At 36.7% G+C, this 17,685-nt stretch overlaps 1 protein-coding gene across 1 annotated transcript in view; it reads left to right on the top strand.

Annotated features, from left to right (window-relative positions):
* Window positions 1-15,432: 15,432 nt before the first annotated feature.
* Window positions 15,433-17,685, top strand: part of LOC129283345 (uncharacterized) — a 50,168-nt gene continuing 47,915 nt past the window's right edge. The window contains exon 1 of the mRNA XM_054919183.2: window positions 15,433-16,015. Coding sequence (XP_054775158.2) covers window positions 15,946-16,015 — 70 coding nt within the window. The 5' untranslated portion in view covers window positions 15,433-15,945. The remainder of the gene's footprint in view (window positions 16,016-17,685) is intronic.

The raw sequence follows: 17,685 nt of genomic DNA, 5'->3' as shown, positions 1-17,685 counted from the left end.
TTTGGCATGATTATGAAATGTACACTTTAGAGTATAGCTGACCACGTGGAACTGCATGGCCAGTAAAGGCCTTGCGGTGAGTGGTAAATTTGAAACCTCTATTCTGATTGGTTATTGGTCAGCCCCTTAAAAAAAATGCGCGTGAAACACGGATCTTGATTGGCCGTGACCGTGACCGAATATTTTTCGGGGGGAGGGGTGACTGCGGGCAAGACGTATAAAAATTTTCGAAGAAACTTGAAAGCGAGGGAACGAAGCAACCGAGCATGTCATGGAGGCGATGTTTTAGATTTTGCATTTTCTTATTGTATTTTGTGCACACTCGTGGTGAATTTTGAGAATTTTTTTTATTAAAAAATGTAGGTTTTCAAAATTTCTTGGGGGAGGGCAACTTCCCCCCCCCCCCACACCCGCGCTGCGTACGGCCGTGCCCGTGACCGTCGATTTTCCTATCATTGTAAACATTTGTGTTCGAGGGTTCTGATTTCTATATTTACAGATGATAACGAGTGTCAAATATTTAGAGTGTTTATTTAGAGTTCATATAAGGCTACTGGAATTATTAATGCACTTTAGTCTCATAATAATAATAATGATAATAATAATGATAATAATGATAATCATAATAAAAGTGATCATTATTATTATTAATATTATTATTATTATTATTGTTATTATTGTTATAATTATTATTAGTAGTAGTATTATTACTATTATTATTATTATTATCATCATTATTATTGTTAATGTTATTATTATTTCTATTAAAAAATGCATTTGGTTAACGTTTCATTTCATTTCATTTATTGATTTCTGCAGCTTTTTTAATCTAGAAATTAACAAAGAAAATACCATAAACAGAATAGGTAACAAAATATTTAACATGCGAAATAATGAACAAAGTTGTATTTTCTATGACATTAAAAGAGGTTGCAGGGGTTGACCTCACGTCGACCCTGCAAAGCACTGCAAAAAATCTATACATGTACACGTATAGGCCTTAACAGAATAAGCCCTTCTTGCTGCCCCCTCCCTTAAAATTCCCGGGCTCCCCTCCCAATGTTTGTAAGAAAAGCGGCCAGGAAACGGACAGCTTTCAATCATCTTGTTTATAACATCAGTATCTCATTTCGAACCACCTGAGACACTGAGTGGTTTAGGTTGTTTACGTTGTCATTATTGATTTCAGTAACATTATCGAGTTATTTATAAGGATAAGTTACCAAAGACTTATAGGTCCATTATAAACTGACATGCATTGTGCCCCCCCCCCCAACAACAAGGAAATAATTGGGGTGTGCTGTGGCGACCCCAAAATCTATCCACCGGAACCGAATCAGCTGCATCATCCGAATGCGCGTATTCGGGTGGTTTCGGGAGTATTCTGTTCTGCCTCCGCGAATGCGAGAAAATTCAGGAAGGATTCGGGAACATTCGAATCCACCAAAACCATCCGAATCAGGCCAGATTTGGCTAGAATTTGTCCGAATTTATTCGTGAGAATTCGGTTTTGATGTAACCCTGGCTCCAGTGGCGTAACAGGCGGGGGGGGGGGGCAGGGGGGGGGGGGCAAGCTGCCCCCCTGGCGGAGCTCACCGGGAAAATTAAAAAAAAAACGGGGAAAAGAAAAAAAAGGGGGAAGAAAGGGAAAGCAAAGAAAAAAGGGGAAAGGGGAAGGGGAAAAGGAAAGGAAAAGGGAAAAGAAAACTAAGAAAAAACATAAAAAAGGGAAAACGGAAAGATAAAGGGAAAAGGAAGGAAAAAAGAACAAGTGAGAAAGAACAATTCGCCCCGATATACAAATACATTAGCATGATTAGTAAGACAGGGAAATAAATTAAAGATGACAAAAAGACAAACAAAAGCGGGAAATAAAGGCAGAATGGAATTAGCCAAAATCTAAATTGGAAAATAAAGAATATAGACAAGATAACGTACACTACCGGGCTGCCGAGGATTGAGATAACGAGCGGGAAGAAAAATGGATGGTATATAGCATAATGTCGTATGAAAGTCTATCATAAACTTGCTAAATCTCCAAAGGCTCTGTCCAAGAGTCAAGACCCCGTGCAGTGGGGGCTCTGTAACGGGCCCCTATATAGACCCTTCCTGCATTAAACTTTACGTTGAAGTAGTGGCGTACCGGGGGGGGGGGGTGGTTCCACAGCCAAGGGGATATAAAAGAAAATAAAGGAGGCAGCGAAATGAGATGAATGAAAAAAAGTATATGACATGACATTTGCTACACTCTTAAAAATGTTGGGCAACATACGGTCCACACAACAATTGGTTAAAACTTTATCCAATTCTGGGTAGTTTTACACCAATAATGTGTGCTTTGGGTGAAAACTACACAGTATTGGTGTAAAACTACCCAGAATTGGATAAAGTTTTAACCAATTGTTGTGTGGACCGTATGTTGCCCAACATTTTTAAGAGTGTATAATGATGTAAAAATCTGTCACATAATTAGAATTTCATTTTAACAGGCCTTATTTTTTCTGGCTCGCTTCGCTCGCTGGTGACTTTTTACAAATTTTCCCACATTTGCTATGGTGTGCCCCTCACAATATTTGGATGATTACGATACACAACTGCATTGAATTTATGTGTTGAGTTAAAGCTATATAAAAATACACGCAATTTGATTAAAATAAGTGGCCATCTGTAAGGTTTAAAATGGCTTTGATATCAAGAGGTTCCGGGGCTCTGCCCTGGACCCCACCCATAAAGCACTGTTATATGGATGAGTTTGGACCACGGCCCCCAAAAGTTCTACAACCAAACAAAAAAGAGGAAAGAAAGGAAAGTGTATTATATTTTTCTGAATATCACGTTAAAATCTATCTTCATGTTAGATTCTCATGAAAAGGTGATTTTTTTATCTCGCTCGCTTCGCTTTCTCGGGACCTATATTAAGCTACTTCTTGCCAGAAGCGCCATACTCGGCCCCCTCGAGCATACAGAGCTTCGCCCTGATGCTCACAATCATAACAAAAATCCTGTTCACCGTGGCGTACAAAAAAAGAGAGAAAAAAGGAAAGAGAGGAGGGTGAATATGATTTCATCTTTTTAACATTATGTCAAAATCTATCACAAAATTTGATTTTTGCAATAAAAATTTCAATTTTTTTTTGCTCGCTCGCTTATTTGCCCGATACGCCATATCGCCCCCTCAAAATTTTTGCACTATGATGCCATTGCCTGTTCCATGATATGACCGGGAAATTTTTGGCTCTTGCCCCCCCTGGCCACCGACCCCTTATACGCCGCTGCGCTGCCTGGCTCCTGGAACTGAAGTTGCGATGAAATGAGTGGCATAAGAACCAGATGGTGCTTTGCAATTAGGGGTGCTTAGGAATGGGAATTTGAAATGAATTAGGGGTCTTCAAGAACTGTCACCTTAAAATGAGGGGCTTTGGCAGGAGGAATAATGGGTTGGTCAATTAAAAGGGGTGAAGATTATATTCTTTAGAACCACTGTCAAGGCGTGAAAAGGGGACGCGCGTACCCATACTGTCATTTTACCTGAGCCCCCCCCCCCTCCCTACCGTTCCCCTGGTGGAGTATCTTCTTTCAGAATAGGTCAGCTGGGTGTGTGTGGGGTGGGGGGAGGGGGTAATCAGTAGTGGATGCAGGGGTGTACAATTTTTCATAAAGACGAGGTCCCATGACGGGACCAAAAATGAAAACTGAAAAATTCGGTCGACATTTTTCCTCCAGAAAATCTGACGAGCAATGGAGAAAATAAAGGACAAAAATTCTAGGGGCGGATGCCGAGAGCCTTCTCTTGTACATTGGCAACTCGATCTCCCACGGGATATGATTTTTTGGCAGGGTGCCCCTTAAAGGGGTATACTCCGGGCTGAACATATTTATGTCTAAATAGAGTATTAACTGTGTTAAATCTAGCAATATTTCGTAAAAACAGCAGTGCACATCGTCATGAATATTCATTAGGTGGGCTGATGATGTGATATCCCCACTTTCCCTTTTCTTATGTTATTACATGAACTCAAAATTATTTCATTTCACACATTTTGTGTAGTGATTATGTCACTCTTTTGATAAGATAAGTCTCAGCAATGAATGTCTAATTGCATTGAATCAGTTGTGAATCCAATGTTCATAGCTCTTGGAGAAAAAAAAAATCGAAAAACATAATTTCACATAATAAAATGCAAACGAACAAGTGAGGATATAATTATATGCCATCATCAGTTTGCTCATTGGATATTCATGAACACATGGATGTTTTACCGAAATAATACCTTTAAACTGTCATAACTTTGTTATTCCTTGTCCAATTTTTATCAAATTTTCGGTATTTTATTTTTTCTGTTCACATCATAGTACTTTCAGCCTTGGATATTTAAAGAGTCGACGAGAATTTTTTTGTGTGAGTAGGGGTGAACACGGTCGCTCTCTGGATTCTCTGTGAAATCTTATCTCTTCTCACCATACGTGCTTCACCTAACCTTGGACCTCTGTCTGTCCTACGCACAAATTAAAAGGGAAGTTAACCCTATTGTAAAAATAGCAGAAAAAAAGATTGGTGAAGGTTTTAGGAAATCCATTAAAATTCAAGAAAGTTATTAAAATTTAAAGTTTTGGATTTGTGACGTCATAAACGAGCAGCTGTCCCATATGTTATGTAATGCATAAATTTAATCTTCTTTAATCCAAAATTAAATCCTGGCTATGCGCTTGCTTAGTACTGAATCATTCAAATCTACCATGATCTATGATAAACTTAACTACCATGATTAACTTAACCAATCCAAATGATGTACATGAACATCATACCAGACAGAGAGACAGTGGATATTTACGCGTGCCCAAGTTTCGCACTGATTGTTATAAGTGTAGTCCAATCTTATCTTCAATATTTGAATGGAATAAGCTTGATAATTCAATTAGAACAGCTCCTTCTGTCATTTCATTTAAGAGAATGTTTAAAAGAACTTGTAATTTATAAATAACTTGCGGAACATCCACTGTTGTGCTTATTTTGTGTTAGCATGACCTTGATGATTTGGTGTATATTATCAGTTTTTTCAAGATGTCCTTCTTAATTAATTTGATTTATTGATATTTTATTATACGTCAAACGAGTGCCCGTCTGCGTTTTGTTTGCTGCTAAGTTTGTTAATGTTTCGTTTTACATTCAAATCCTAATGTGAATCTTAATGCTGTAACATTCTGTACATACGTTATGCATTTTGTAAATATGTTTATTGTTATTCAGGGCCCCATGGAAGACCACTACTTATTGGTGAATGGGCTACCCTGTCAAAATATCAGAAAAAAAAAAATAAAATAAAAATAGTAGAAATTCTCATTGTTACACTCACACACACATATACTTTCTCTCTCTCTTCCTCTTTTTATTGTCTTTTCTTTATTCCCATCTCTTCCGTGTTATAATATCTGGTTAGTCAGAATTCATTGTTTTTATGTTATTTGGCCGCATGTATTTTCAATTTTGGTTTATCATCATGTGGATGAATGTCATAATTCAATACATGCGCCCCCTACATGATAAACAACCTTTCTTTGTGTTTTGATATTTCTTATGATGTAGAATTTGTGTAAATTGAGCTTTTTTATTTGATGTTGATTGTATTTTTATGTAAATGTTTGTAAAGGGTAATGCAATTCGGCTTTCCAGCCGCTATAGATACCCTTGTTGAAATAAACCGTTTTAAATAAATAAATAAATAATGGTTCGTGATGACTAATTTTGGTTTTCTGAGTGTGAAATATTTGTCTATTGCTATACTGAAGGTACAGTAAAAACCATTCTCATTTTTTGAAAAAAAAATTATATTTCATTATCTTTTACAATACGATATCTATGAAAGCTACTCGCATGATGTCACAAATCAATTAATTAGAATTCTATTAATTTTTTTAATTCTTTGATGGATTTTTCTCAAACCTTCGATAATATTTTTGATTATTTTTTCTGCTAATTTTACAATAAACTTTTTATTTGAATTTGAATTTCAGTTCATCGTGATTTAGCCGTGAACCAGAATAGCCTGGTGGTTAAGTCGCTGCCCGGAAAGCAGTAGATATGGCAGGTTCGAATCCCACTGGTTCCAATATTTTCTGACTTATGATTTTCATTACAGATCGAGCATGCGATCTTAAACACATAGGAGTAATGCCGAAAATTTGCTTACAAATAAACTTTTTGTCAGGGTGAACTTCCCCTTTAATGTGTTGGAAATATGAGACGATCAGATCACTCGTCAGTAAGAGGAAATATTAGAAAATACGGTGAACTAAAGTGAGAGACGGTGCCATGAACAGTACGGTGTATCTACGGGGGGGGGGGGCAAAGGGTGATTGCCCCTGGCGCCAATTGGAAGGGGGCGCATAAGGAAAAGACAAAGGTTGCGAACACAAATAGGTGACGAAAATGGCGAAAGAATTCTGCCAATTTTGCACGCCCCTCCATTTTTACCGCGTTTAGGATAAATGTAATGTTAAAAAATATTTAGATGTTAAAGGTTAAAACTTCCGTTCTTATACTGGCTGTCAATCTCTTAATTTTGCTTCCCGATTTACATGCTTACAGGTTACATCAAGCTTCTTCTTTTAAGGGGTTTTTAAGTCTTTAAAACAGTCGTTATACCATCGTTGTTATTTTACTCCCTTTGATACCTTGTGTGTCAAAGTTTCTTCTCGCTCAATGCCTAGGGCCTACATTAACCGAATCCAGTCGGCTACCAGAAGAGGGACCCTCCATCCTTCTGAGCACCTTTTTAACATGCAGAAAAAATGTTAAAATGATACGTATCTCTAAAGAAATGAATAATAATAATTCAAAGCCAGAGCTAGAAACTTTTTATCGTGAACATATCTAACAATAAAATGGTAATGGAATGCTTTTGTTCAAAATAAAAAAAATGATATACTAGGAGCGAATGCAGCTTTCACCAATGTGAGGCTGAAAATATTTTCATTCACATTTTCCTTGATTAGCCTCCAAAAGCTGATTTTTTTATCCTCACAAAAGATGAAGTTTTAACTACATCTCGGGTTTGTTCTTACAAACAAGATAAGGCCTAAAGAAATAGCGCGAAGAGCGAGCCAAATTTTGGAATATTTTATGTGCAATGATATAAAGTTAAATGATTATGAGCAGTTGGTTGTAATCATGAATAAGATATGTATGTAACTAAATAATTAATGCGAGCGCGAAGCGCGAGCTAAATATTTCAATATACTGATCTGCAAAGGGACCTGCATATACTTTCTTGCTCAATGCCTAATGAGTAATGGCCCTACATAATCTGCAAAATAATGCTAAAATTCATATCAATAAAACCTTCTCCAAACCGACCATTGAGAGGCAATTCGAAATAACTTTATAAATTTGATCGGTTTGAAGTCGGTTTCTTTCGCTGATTGGGGTGTGTCCGGTCATCCACCAACGAAACCGACCAGTAATATGCTATTGACAATAACGTAATAACTTTGATCGGTTTTAAGTCGGTTTCTTTCGTTGATTGGGTCGTGTCCGGTCATCCACCCATTATGAGATCCGTATCCTCCCATCCAGGTACGTTCGAAGTACCGGGTTCCTGCCATCGCCCACATAATGTCCTCACTCCTGAATCATCCGAAGATGATATCCGATGTAATTCCCAGCAATGTCATTACAGTTACACCAGCGAAACCGACTCAAGACCGATCACAGATAATCGTTGTCTATAACAATGCTCGATTTAGAATCGTTTTATTTCCAAATTGGTCTAATTACCAACTTGTCTACTATCATTTGGTCTATCATCAATTCGTCCACTATCCACATGGTCTAACTGCCATTTCGTCCCCTCACCATTTCGTCTAATAACCAGTTGGTCCAATAGCCATTTAGTCTATAAACAATTTGGTCTCGTTGGATAAGTGTTAATTGGGCGAATCGAATGAAAATAAAAAATGGGTATTAGACCTACTGGTTATTATACGAAATGGTCATAGACGAATTGGTGATTAGACGAAGTGATTATTGGACCAAATTATTATTAGACCAATGGTTGTAAGACGAAATGTTGATGGACAGAACGGCATTAGACTAAATAAAGATAGACCGTTATGATGTGTGGACGAGTTGGCAGTAGACGACTCAGGATTTTCCCTTAGAATCAATTTCGTTGGTAGACTGTAGCCTGAATATAATTTTTTCACAAAAACGAAGGCCTTAATTTTTCCCCTTGTCGATTTTTTTTCTCAATCGCTTGCAACAAATTTTGTAATTGGAAAATGCTCCCGAATGTGGAACAGTATATTTTTTATCATAAATTACTTTCCCTGCTTGTCAATTCGTTTTGTAAAGGGCAGCGGGGGGGGGGGGGGTGGGCGCCAGGGCGGGCTTTTGATAAATCATGGATCCACCCCTAATCTTCATCCTCCACTTTCTCACCTTATCGATCTTACTATATATTTTTGCAAGTAGTATTCTTTTTATGAGTAAATATTATCATAATATATAGACAAACATGAGCTATGCCAAGAAAATAGAACGTATATTCTATAACGAGTATACGTTACGTACGCAAATAAACATGAACCATGCCAAAAAAATAGATATCGTTTACTACCGGGCTTATTTGGTAATACACTACTAATAAAACAATATATGAACCTTAATCATCCGAACTTTGATCTAAAGAGCCCTTTATAATGCGACCCATGATACATCATATCGTATGACTGCGTAATATGTTCACATTAATCAAGTGAACATTACTAAATATATATATATGTTTCAATCAAAATCAATGGCCTACAAATGGGGGCCAAATTTTTTTCACAACCAAGTAAAAAGAGAGGAAAGGAAAGAGAGAAGGGTGAAATATATTATTTTCTGATTACTGTGTCAAAATCTATCAAAAAATTTGATTTTTGTAATAAAAATGTGGATTTGCTTGCACGCTCGCTTCGCTCGTTCCCAACTTTTTATAAATTTTGTCCGATATGCCTCTCGCCCCCTCATTTTTTTTTGGCTCATTACGCCACTGATCAAAATATCTTTAAAACTTAATCAAAATATCTCATATATTAAAGGTTATATTATTGATTTAACGTCCCCCTCCAAGTATTTCTTTTCATTGTCTATAATAAAGACATTTCGAACATGTCGGACACATAAAATTACCATGATTACTTATCAGAAAGCAGATATGAAATTTGTTTCCTGAACTTTTCAACCCATTTCGATTGAGAAGTAGCTTATACCCAAAATGTAGAAATATGTCATCTATTGCAATTTGTCAGGAACTGGACAGTTTTTTTTTAATATACGTCTTAATAAACAGTTCATAAGAGCACATTTCCACGATATACAAATCACTTTGATATAACATAAGTATATTGGAAAAATTCATTATATTGATTATGAATTATGCCAATATATCATAGATTCTTTACTGGATCTTCCATGACTTAATGTGTTTGATGACATTTCTTTTTATATGTAACTAAGTAGAACTGTGTTAAGCTTTACAAAATTACGAGTATCATTAAAATCGAATATATGTATTGAATAAATAGATTAAAATGATAAATCTATATTATTGAAATTAACGAGTCTAAACGCGCTATTTTTCTCATGCAATCGATAAATCAATAAATCTCCCAATCAATAGTTCACGCAGATGAAAATCGCACTCCACACAAGTGTAAGCGAAATTCACTTTGAACCCTGGTTATAGTTTTACGATGTTTTCATGTTGATAACACTAATAATAGATATTCAATGACCTATGATCATAAATATCATTTTAATTTACATGTAGTATTGGATGTGGGATAAGGTTTATATTTGCTCACGATGGATTGATTAAATGGGTGTTATGCCAACTTTGACACGTATTTGTTAAAAGTTGTAGCCGATCAGTGATCGGAGAGAAAAGCAAGCTTTTACATTTTACAGCGAAGACGAACCATGCATGCAGCCTATAAGCACCACCATTAGTCCATACCTAATCAAATCTGGCCAGGTTCACTCTAAAAATCAAGGATTTCAAATAAATCCAGATCGGCTGTGGATAGTGACCGGCCGAATATTAGATTTAATTTTTAACCTTGTAGATTTAAATATAAATCTAAAATATTTGAATTTAAATCTTTTGAGATTTGAAAGTTAATCCTAAAGATTTGAAATAAATCGCCTGGCCATTATCCACAGCCGATCTGGATTTATTTTAATTCCTTGATTTTTAGAGTGGAAATTCCTAACCCATGATACAATATTCTGTGCAGTGTAGTAATATGATATAGGCCAACTCCTGTCAAATTACTACTCGATATATTCATACCAAATTACCAATTAGCAAAACATACATTTCTTCTCAAACCATTTTAGTTCACACCCCCCCCCCCCTCTCTCTCTATATATACATGTGTATATACATATATATATATATATATATATATATATATATATATATATATATATATATATATATATATATATATATGAATACATATGTATAGAACTGTTTAAAAATAGGCTTATTCTTGAGATGTTTATTTCAATAATATAGTTATCTATTGCACACAGTCAATGAGGGATCGGTGTTGGTAAGTTCGAGATCCGTATATCATATCAATGCAAATCATGTAGTTTTTATGACAGTGTAAACGGAATGGTATCCAAGTAACGAAAAGGAATAATTGAGGTGGTGCTAAAACCTCTCCGCTGAAAAGAAATTTGGTTTTATTCCCGCCAAGGCGATTCATAACGGGGTAAAATGCACTATAGAATTCACTAAGCTAACGATTCCCTTTTCATGATCATTAGCCAAGACATATCGCAGTACAAGTGCATGCATTGTATATGTAAAAATATACACATAAGGAAGAAATCGCATTCCTTACACATGTCAATGTCATTGGCCCGTATTCTGAACTCGGGTTTGAATTAAACCCTGGTAGGTGTTTCATAAAGCTGTTCGTAAGTTAAGAGCGACTTTAAGAACGACTGGTATCCTTTCTCATGGTAAATGAATTGCACCATTAAATGTTCAATGGTGATTACTTAGCGGGTAAGAAAGGTTCACCAGTCGTTCTTAAAGTCGCTCTTAACTTACGAACAGCTTTATGAAACGGCCCCCTGGTTTAAAGTTGTGGTTTAAGTATGGAGAGCCAATTGGAGCACAAATACTTAACAGTACACGTTCAATATATTAACTCATATGACACCCAAATTTTTCATAATTGTCTGGGAATGATAAATGATGTATTTTCTTCATAATGAAAGCAAAGGGAAACAAAATAGTGAACATGAGAAATATACAATATAAACAGAAGTTTGGAACTTTTGGCTCCCCATAATTTTAGCACAGAGTTAGACCGTGGTCTAAGTTAAACCTGACTTCAGAATACGGGCCATTGTGTGATAATTTATTCTTTAATTTTGTTATCTGTTCCTCAAACATGACTTGTCAAAGATAAAAAAATATTACCCAGGTTATTACTGGAAACAGAGCTCCGGCAAAGGAAACAAAAATAAAATGAAAACCAAACAACTGAATTTTCAACGAAAAAAATCACCGCATATAGGCCTACCAACAAATATCTACTTTGAAAAGGGGGTGGGTTCACAGGAGGTCGAGAGGGGGTGGTCAGTAGGGACACTGTCATTATAATTATTAAAGGTCAAGTCCACCCCAGAAAAATATTGATTTGAATAGATAGAGAAATATCAAACTCCCACAACGCTGAAAATTTTATCAAAATCGGATGTAAAATAAGAAAGTTATGACATTTTAAAGTTTCGCTTATTTTTCACAAAACAGTATGCACAACTTAGTGACATGCAGATGAGACAGTCGATAATGTCCCTCACTCACTATTTCTTTTATTTTTGATTGTTTGAATATCATACAATATTTCATTTTTTACAGATTTGACAATAAGTACCAGCTTGACTGAACCATACAGTATTAAACAATGCTAATTCCACATGTTCAGGGTGGAATTAATCATTGTTTCACTTGACAATGAGGAGAAAATTAGAATATTTCATATTTCATATAATAAAATGCAAAAGATATATTGAGTGGATGACGTCATCAGTATCCTCATTTGCATGTACAGACCAGGATGTGCATATAACTATATAGTGAAATTAAGTGAAACTTTAAAAAGTCATAACTTTCTTATTTTACATCCGATTTTGATGAAATTTTCAGTGATATGCTTGTTGGATTTTTCTATTTTTATTCAAATCAACTTTTTGTTGGGGTGAACTTGTCCTCTAAGATTGTACATGGACTTTAAAAACAGAACCTAAACAAATATATCCTTTGATCTCAGAGTACCTTGAACTAGTACTTTTGTCATGGTTTTCATTCCATTAATAATGGCTAGAATATCGTATATGGTGACAGGGTAAAATAATTATATCATGCTTTATCATAAAAACCACTTCAGGCTGTTGTAAAATATTGTCAAATTTCTTGATTTTGACTTCTTTTGATACCATCTTACTCCACGCGCATACACAGCTTGGCAGTGCTTTTACGTATACCATGGACCCCCCCCCCGTGCTATGGTAATGACCCCCAACTAAAGTTCGGATAATTGAAATATTATCTATCTGTATATAAGCTCCCAAAATTGGTGAAGAGGGAGTGTGGGTGAATTATTTCACCCTTCCTCTATACATGTAATAGGTCCATGCTCTATACCACTATATTTTGCATTTTGCACTTGTTGATATTACCAGGCTGGGGCCGCATGTCATATTTTCAAGGGCCTTTCTGAGAATCAGCTGAGGATCAAATCTGATTATGTATAGCAACATCATTCTGCAAATATTGTGTCATATTAAACAAACACAAGTACATATATTGTTTGCAAACATTAAAGTTGAATAGGAGATTGAAGGGTATAAAGTACAAAGCGTATACAAAATTTGATAAGACCAATCTTTGTTATTTTCAACAGGTTCAGTTAAGTTTTTTTTGTCTCACCTGCATAGCAGAGTGAGATTATGGGCGCCGCTTTTCCGACGGCGGCGGCGGCGTCAACACCAAATCTTAACCGAAGGTTAAGTTTTTGAAATGACAGCATAACTTAGAAAGTATATATACCTAGTTCATGAAACTTGGCCATAAGGTTAATCTAGTATTGCTGAACCTGAGTTTCAGGTCACATGACCAAGGTCAAAGGTCATTTAGGGTCAATGAACTTAGACCATGTTGGGGGTATTTGTTGAATTACCATCATTACTCTGTAAGTGTATTGGTCTAGTTCATACAACTTTGACATAGGAGGAATCAAGTATCACTGAACATCCTGTGCGAGTTTCAGGTCACATGACCAAGGTCGAAGGTCAATGGACTTTGGCCATGTTGGGGGTATTTGTTGAATAACCATCATGACTCTGAAAGTGTATGAATCTAGTTCATAAAACTTAGACATAAGAGTAATCAAGTATAATTGAACATCTCATGTGAGTTTCAGGTCACATGACCAAAGTCAAAGGTCATGTAAGGTCATTGAACTTTGGCCATTTTGAAGGTAATTATTAGATTGCTGTCATAACCTTCAAAGTTTATAGATTTAGTTTATAAAATGTGGATATAGGGGTAAATCAAGTATCACTGACAAGTCTTAGGTCGCATGATCAAGGTCAAATGACATTTATTGTCAATGAACGTAGTATTGTATCATTATATGAATGGTGTTTTTTGTGAATTATTGTTTTATAGTAGTTTTCAAAGTCAGCACTGCTGCTATATTGAATCGCGTGATAAAGGTGAGACTGCCAGAGGCGCTCCACTTGTTTTTATTTATATGTTTCTCGGGTCAACACAGTCCAAGTATAAACAAAAATAACAAATCAAACATAATTAAACTATTTACAAGTAATCATAACATCATTAGACCCCCCCAAAAAAAATATATAGATAATAATAATTTTATATAAGTTTATTTTGCTTGTGTTTTTATTTCCGACGTGAATATAATAATAATAATGGTGATGATGATGATGTTGATGGTGATGATGGCGATGATGGTGGTGATGGTGGTGGTGGAGATGATGATGATGATGGCGATGATGGTGATGAGGATGATGATGGTGATGATGGTGATGATGATGATGATGATAGTGATGATGATGATGATGATAGTGATAATAATGGTGATGATGATGGTGATGATGGTAATGATGATGATGGTGGTGAGGATGATGATGATGATGATGGTGGTGGTGGTGGTGGTGGTGGCGGTAGTGATGGTGATGATGGTGGTGATGATGATGATGGTGATGATGGTAATGATGGTGATGATGATGGTGGTGATGATGGTGATGATGATGATGGTGATGATGGTGATAGTGATGATGATGATGGTGGTGGTGGTGATGGTGATGGTGATGATGATAATGGTAGTGGTGGTGGTGGTGATGGTGATGATGGTGATGATGGTGACGATGATGATGATGATGATGATGGTGATGATGATGATGATGATGGTGGTCATGATGGTGATGATGATGATGATGGTGATAGTGATAATAATGGTGATGATGATGGTGATGATGATGGTGATGATGATGGTGGTGGTGATGATGGTAATGATGATGATGATGGTGATGATGATGATGATGATGGTGGTCATGATGATGATGGTGGTGATGATGATGGTGATGGTGATGATGATGATCATGTTTATAATAATGATGCTGATAGGATATGATTATGATAAAAATGATAAAAAGCACTAAATATTCTCTCGAACCCTGATATATATCGTTCCCCCTCCCCTCTATTTACTAGTCTGCAGGCACAGACCCTGATTGAAACTTTGATCATCAAGTGGGTCTTGACACAAGACTAGGGCCTTCAGTACACAAGTCGTCAGCTGCGTATTCAGGCCACTTAACTCGAGTGAAATGTCAATTTACGTTTAACGTTGAGGGGGAAAAATGGGGGGGGGGGGCGAGGCTGAAGCCTCAAAGCCTCCCTCTCCGGTTTCGAGGCACTTGACAGGCTATATCATTCATTTGTGTTTGTGCTACACCGGGGTGCTACGTATACGTAATAAATAAGTGGGGTGTGTAATGTTGGCCTTTTTTCAAAAGGAATCTTTATTTATAGATACTGACACGACAAATTGCGATTTTTCAATACATTCATGTTCTTTACTTTCATGAGGGGGGTGGGCCCCCTTATCCACCCCTCGGATCAACGCATGTCACTTTCCCCACACCGCCAAAAGGTCAAGCGCATCACAGCCCAGATTTCCCGCGGGATATGTTCAACATACGCTTACACAAATTGGCCTGGTAACGGGGAATCCCCGACCCAATGACGTCGCGATGCTCATGTGTCTGCACTGTCTGCATGCCTAGCCTGAGGCCAGTGAAGATACATTGCATGATGGGGTCTGGGGATATCGTCATTTAGATCAAACAGCATGTTCCTTGAAACATTCGATTTTTAGCTTTCATCGTGTTCACCTCAATTTATGTTTGTGTTAACACGCAATGTTCGCGGTGTTAAGGCGGTCATAGTGCAGTTGTATTAATAGAGTTCTATTTATTGATAACTACATTGACAATTGTTATCATTGATAACTACATTGACAATTGTTATCATTAACAACAGTAGCTGCTTTATGTCTAGAAGGAATCGACGACAAGGGGAGAGAATTCTGCACCACATTGCAGCAAAAATACCTAGTGTTGAATCGCAGAGTGTCAAATATATCTTGAGCTCGATTTTTTTAACCAACATGTGATATCAATTTGTGCATTACTTAGCCCATCTTGTAGCATTGCGCGTAATAATACATAGCTACTGTTCTATAGCTAGATAGAGTGTGAGCTGTGTATGGACTAAAGTATAAAGCCGTGTGAGCTTGGCCTTGTGTTGGACGTGTGCTGCGGCGCCTTATTATATTGATGAGTTTTTGATGATGGAGCTCCATGGATTATTCCTCGGATTTATTATCTTCGTTTCATCGTGGCTTCTCTGTAAAGCAGGTAAGCGATTGTGTAAGCCTTCATCTACACAGTTAAAAGGGGGCATGCTTAATTCATTGAGAATTAAATATTGAAAATAAAACTTTAAAACACTTGTATTAACTGAGCAATGATAGTAAATCTATAGCGTTTTCCCTGTTTTGTACAAGCTTTTATGCACAGATTCATCAGGAATACGCACTCTAAAAAAATATTGGGTAAAAATGCTCCGTGAGGGTAATTATGTGTCCAACCAAAAATGGGCATTTCTTTGGGGCATTTATATTTATCCAATGTGATGAAAATTTTGCCCATTTAAAAGAAATTGCTGCTTATTTTTTAACCTTACTGCATGGACAATATGCTTTTCACATTGGGTAAAATACCGCCCAAATTGGTTGGAAACATAATTACCCTACCCTCATATGCTGGTTAAAACTTTATCCAATATTTTTTTACAGTGTGCCTATTCGTCTGTAGGCCCATAAATTGAAACTAAAACTCAAATACAGAGACACCTTGAATGGCTAGATAGGATCTAGAAATTGTGATGACATTTTCAGCGTTATTGTATGATTTCACTCTTTCTATTCGAACGAAATCTTGTGGGGGGTATACTTCCCTTTGAAAAGTTTGAATAATATATACTGTAGACATGGTAGATCTAGGCCTATCTAAAAAGGAAAAGGATATGGCATTAGTTCACTCCGGAGTTCACTCTTTTCATCATGATATGGGATGATATGTGCATGTTTCCGAAACCTACAAAAGTACAATAGGGGCAATTTTATTTAAGGCCTGTATATATATGCTATATCAAACAAATGCGGATCCAAGATTGACCGGGGGCGGGGGATTTGTATTCTGACAAATTGAAACGAGCAAAGAAAAAAGTCTTCACTTGCGTATATGCACAACATCATGACACTGGGAAGCGTGGGTGATGGGGGCAGGCCAGGACCAAGACACAATAACATTTCGGGGCCATATTGGTTTTGAACAATACCCGGCCTCCCAAAATATTGTTTCTAACCCGGCTAAATAAGCGCCTGGCTGGGGGGGGGGGGGGGGCTGAACCACCCTCAAGATTTGTCTGGGGGTACTGCTTGTGCTATATGGTATAATCTGGTTAGTTTGGTATAAGAAGAAGAAATTTTACAAAAACCACTTTCATTTTTCTTGACATACTTTTTTTTTGCTTGTCAAATTTTTCCTAACCAAAATCACCTTCATGTTGGACTGGAGTAAAAACGATGAAAAAGATGAAAACGAATACTTCCATCACTACTGGGGGTATATATTTCTGTGAGGTAATTCAAGTCATGATTTACACTTTCAAATTAATAAGGACAACCTTTGGAGTTGGGAAATGTCTGATATAGCACTAAGATTGTCATCCCAAATTTACCACTGGTAGTACATTTTGGGGATGCAATCTTGCACCTTAAGTAATTGAAAAATGTTTAAACGGTGCACCTTTTCATTCGTCTTTGCACCTGAAAACACCCGTTTGCAGTCTTACAATATTTAAGGTGCAAAAATGCACCTTTATGTTGCATGTGTTAAAAATGTACATAGCTCCCTAACGTTGCATAAAGTGTGCAAGGTTGCATCCTAATATGGTTCAAACTGCACAGTGAAGATTATAGGGTTCAATGTTGCAACACAAAACTTGAAAAAGTGCCCCCAGT

Source organism: Lytechinus pictus, chromosome 19 (assembly GCF_037042905.1).
Source record: "Lytechinus pictus isolate F3 Inbred chromosome 19, Lp3.0, whole genome shotgun sequence".
NCBI lineage: Eukaryota > Metazoa > Echinodermata > Echinoidea > Temnopleuroida > Toxopneustidae > Lytechinus > Lytechinus pictus.
Note: the sequence above shows the minus strand (reverse complement) of the source record. Positions and strands in the feature narration are given on the sequence as shown.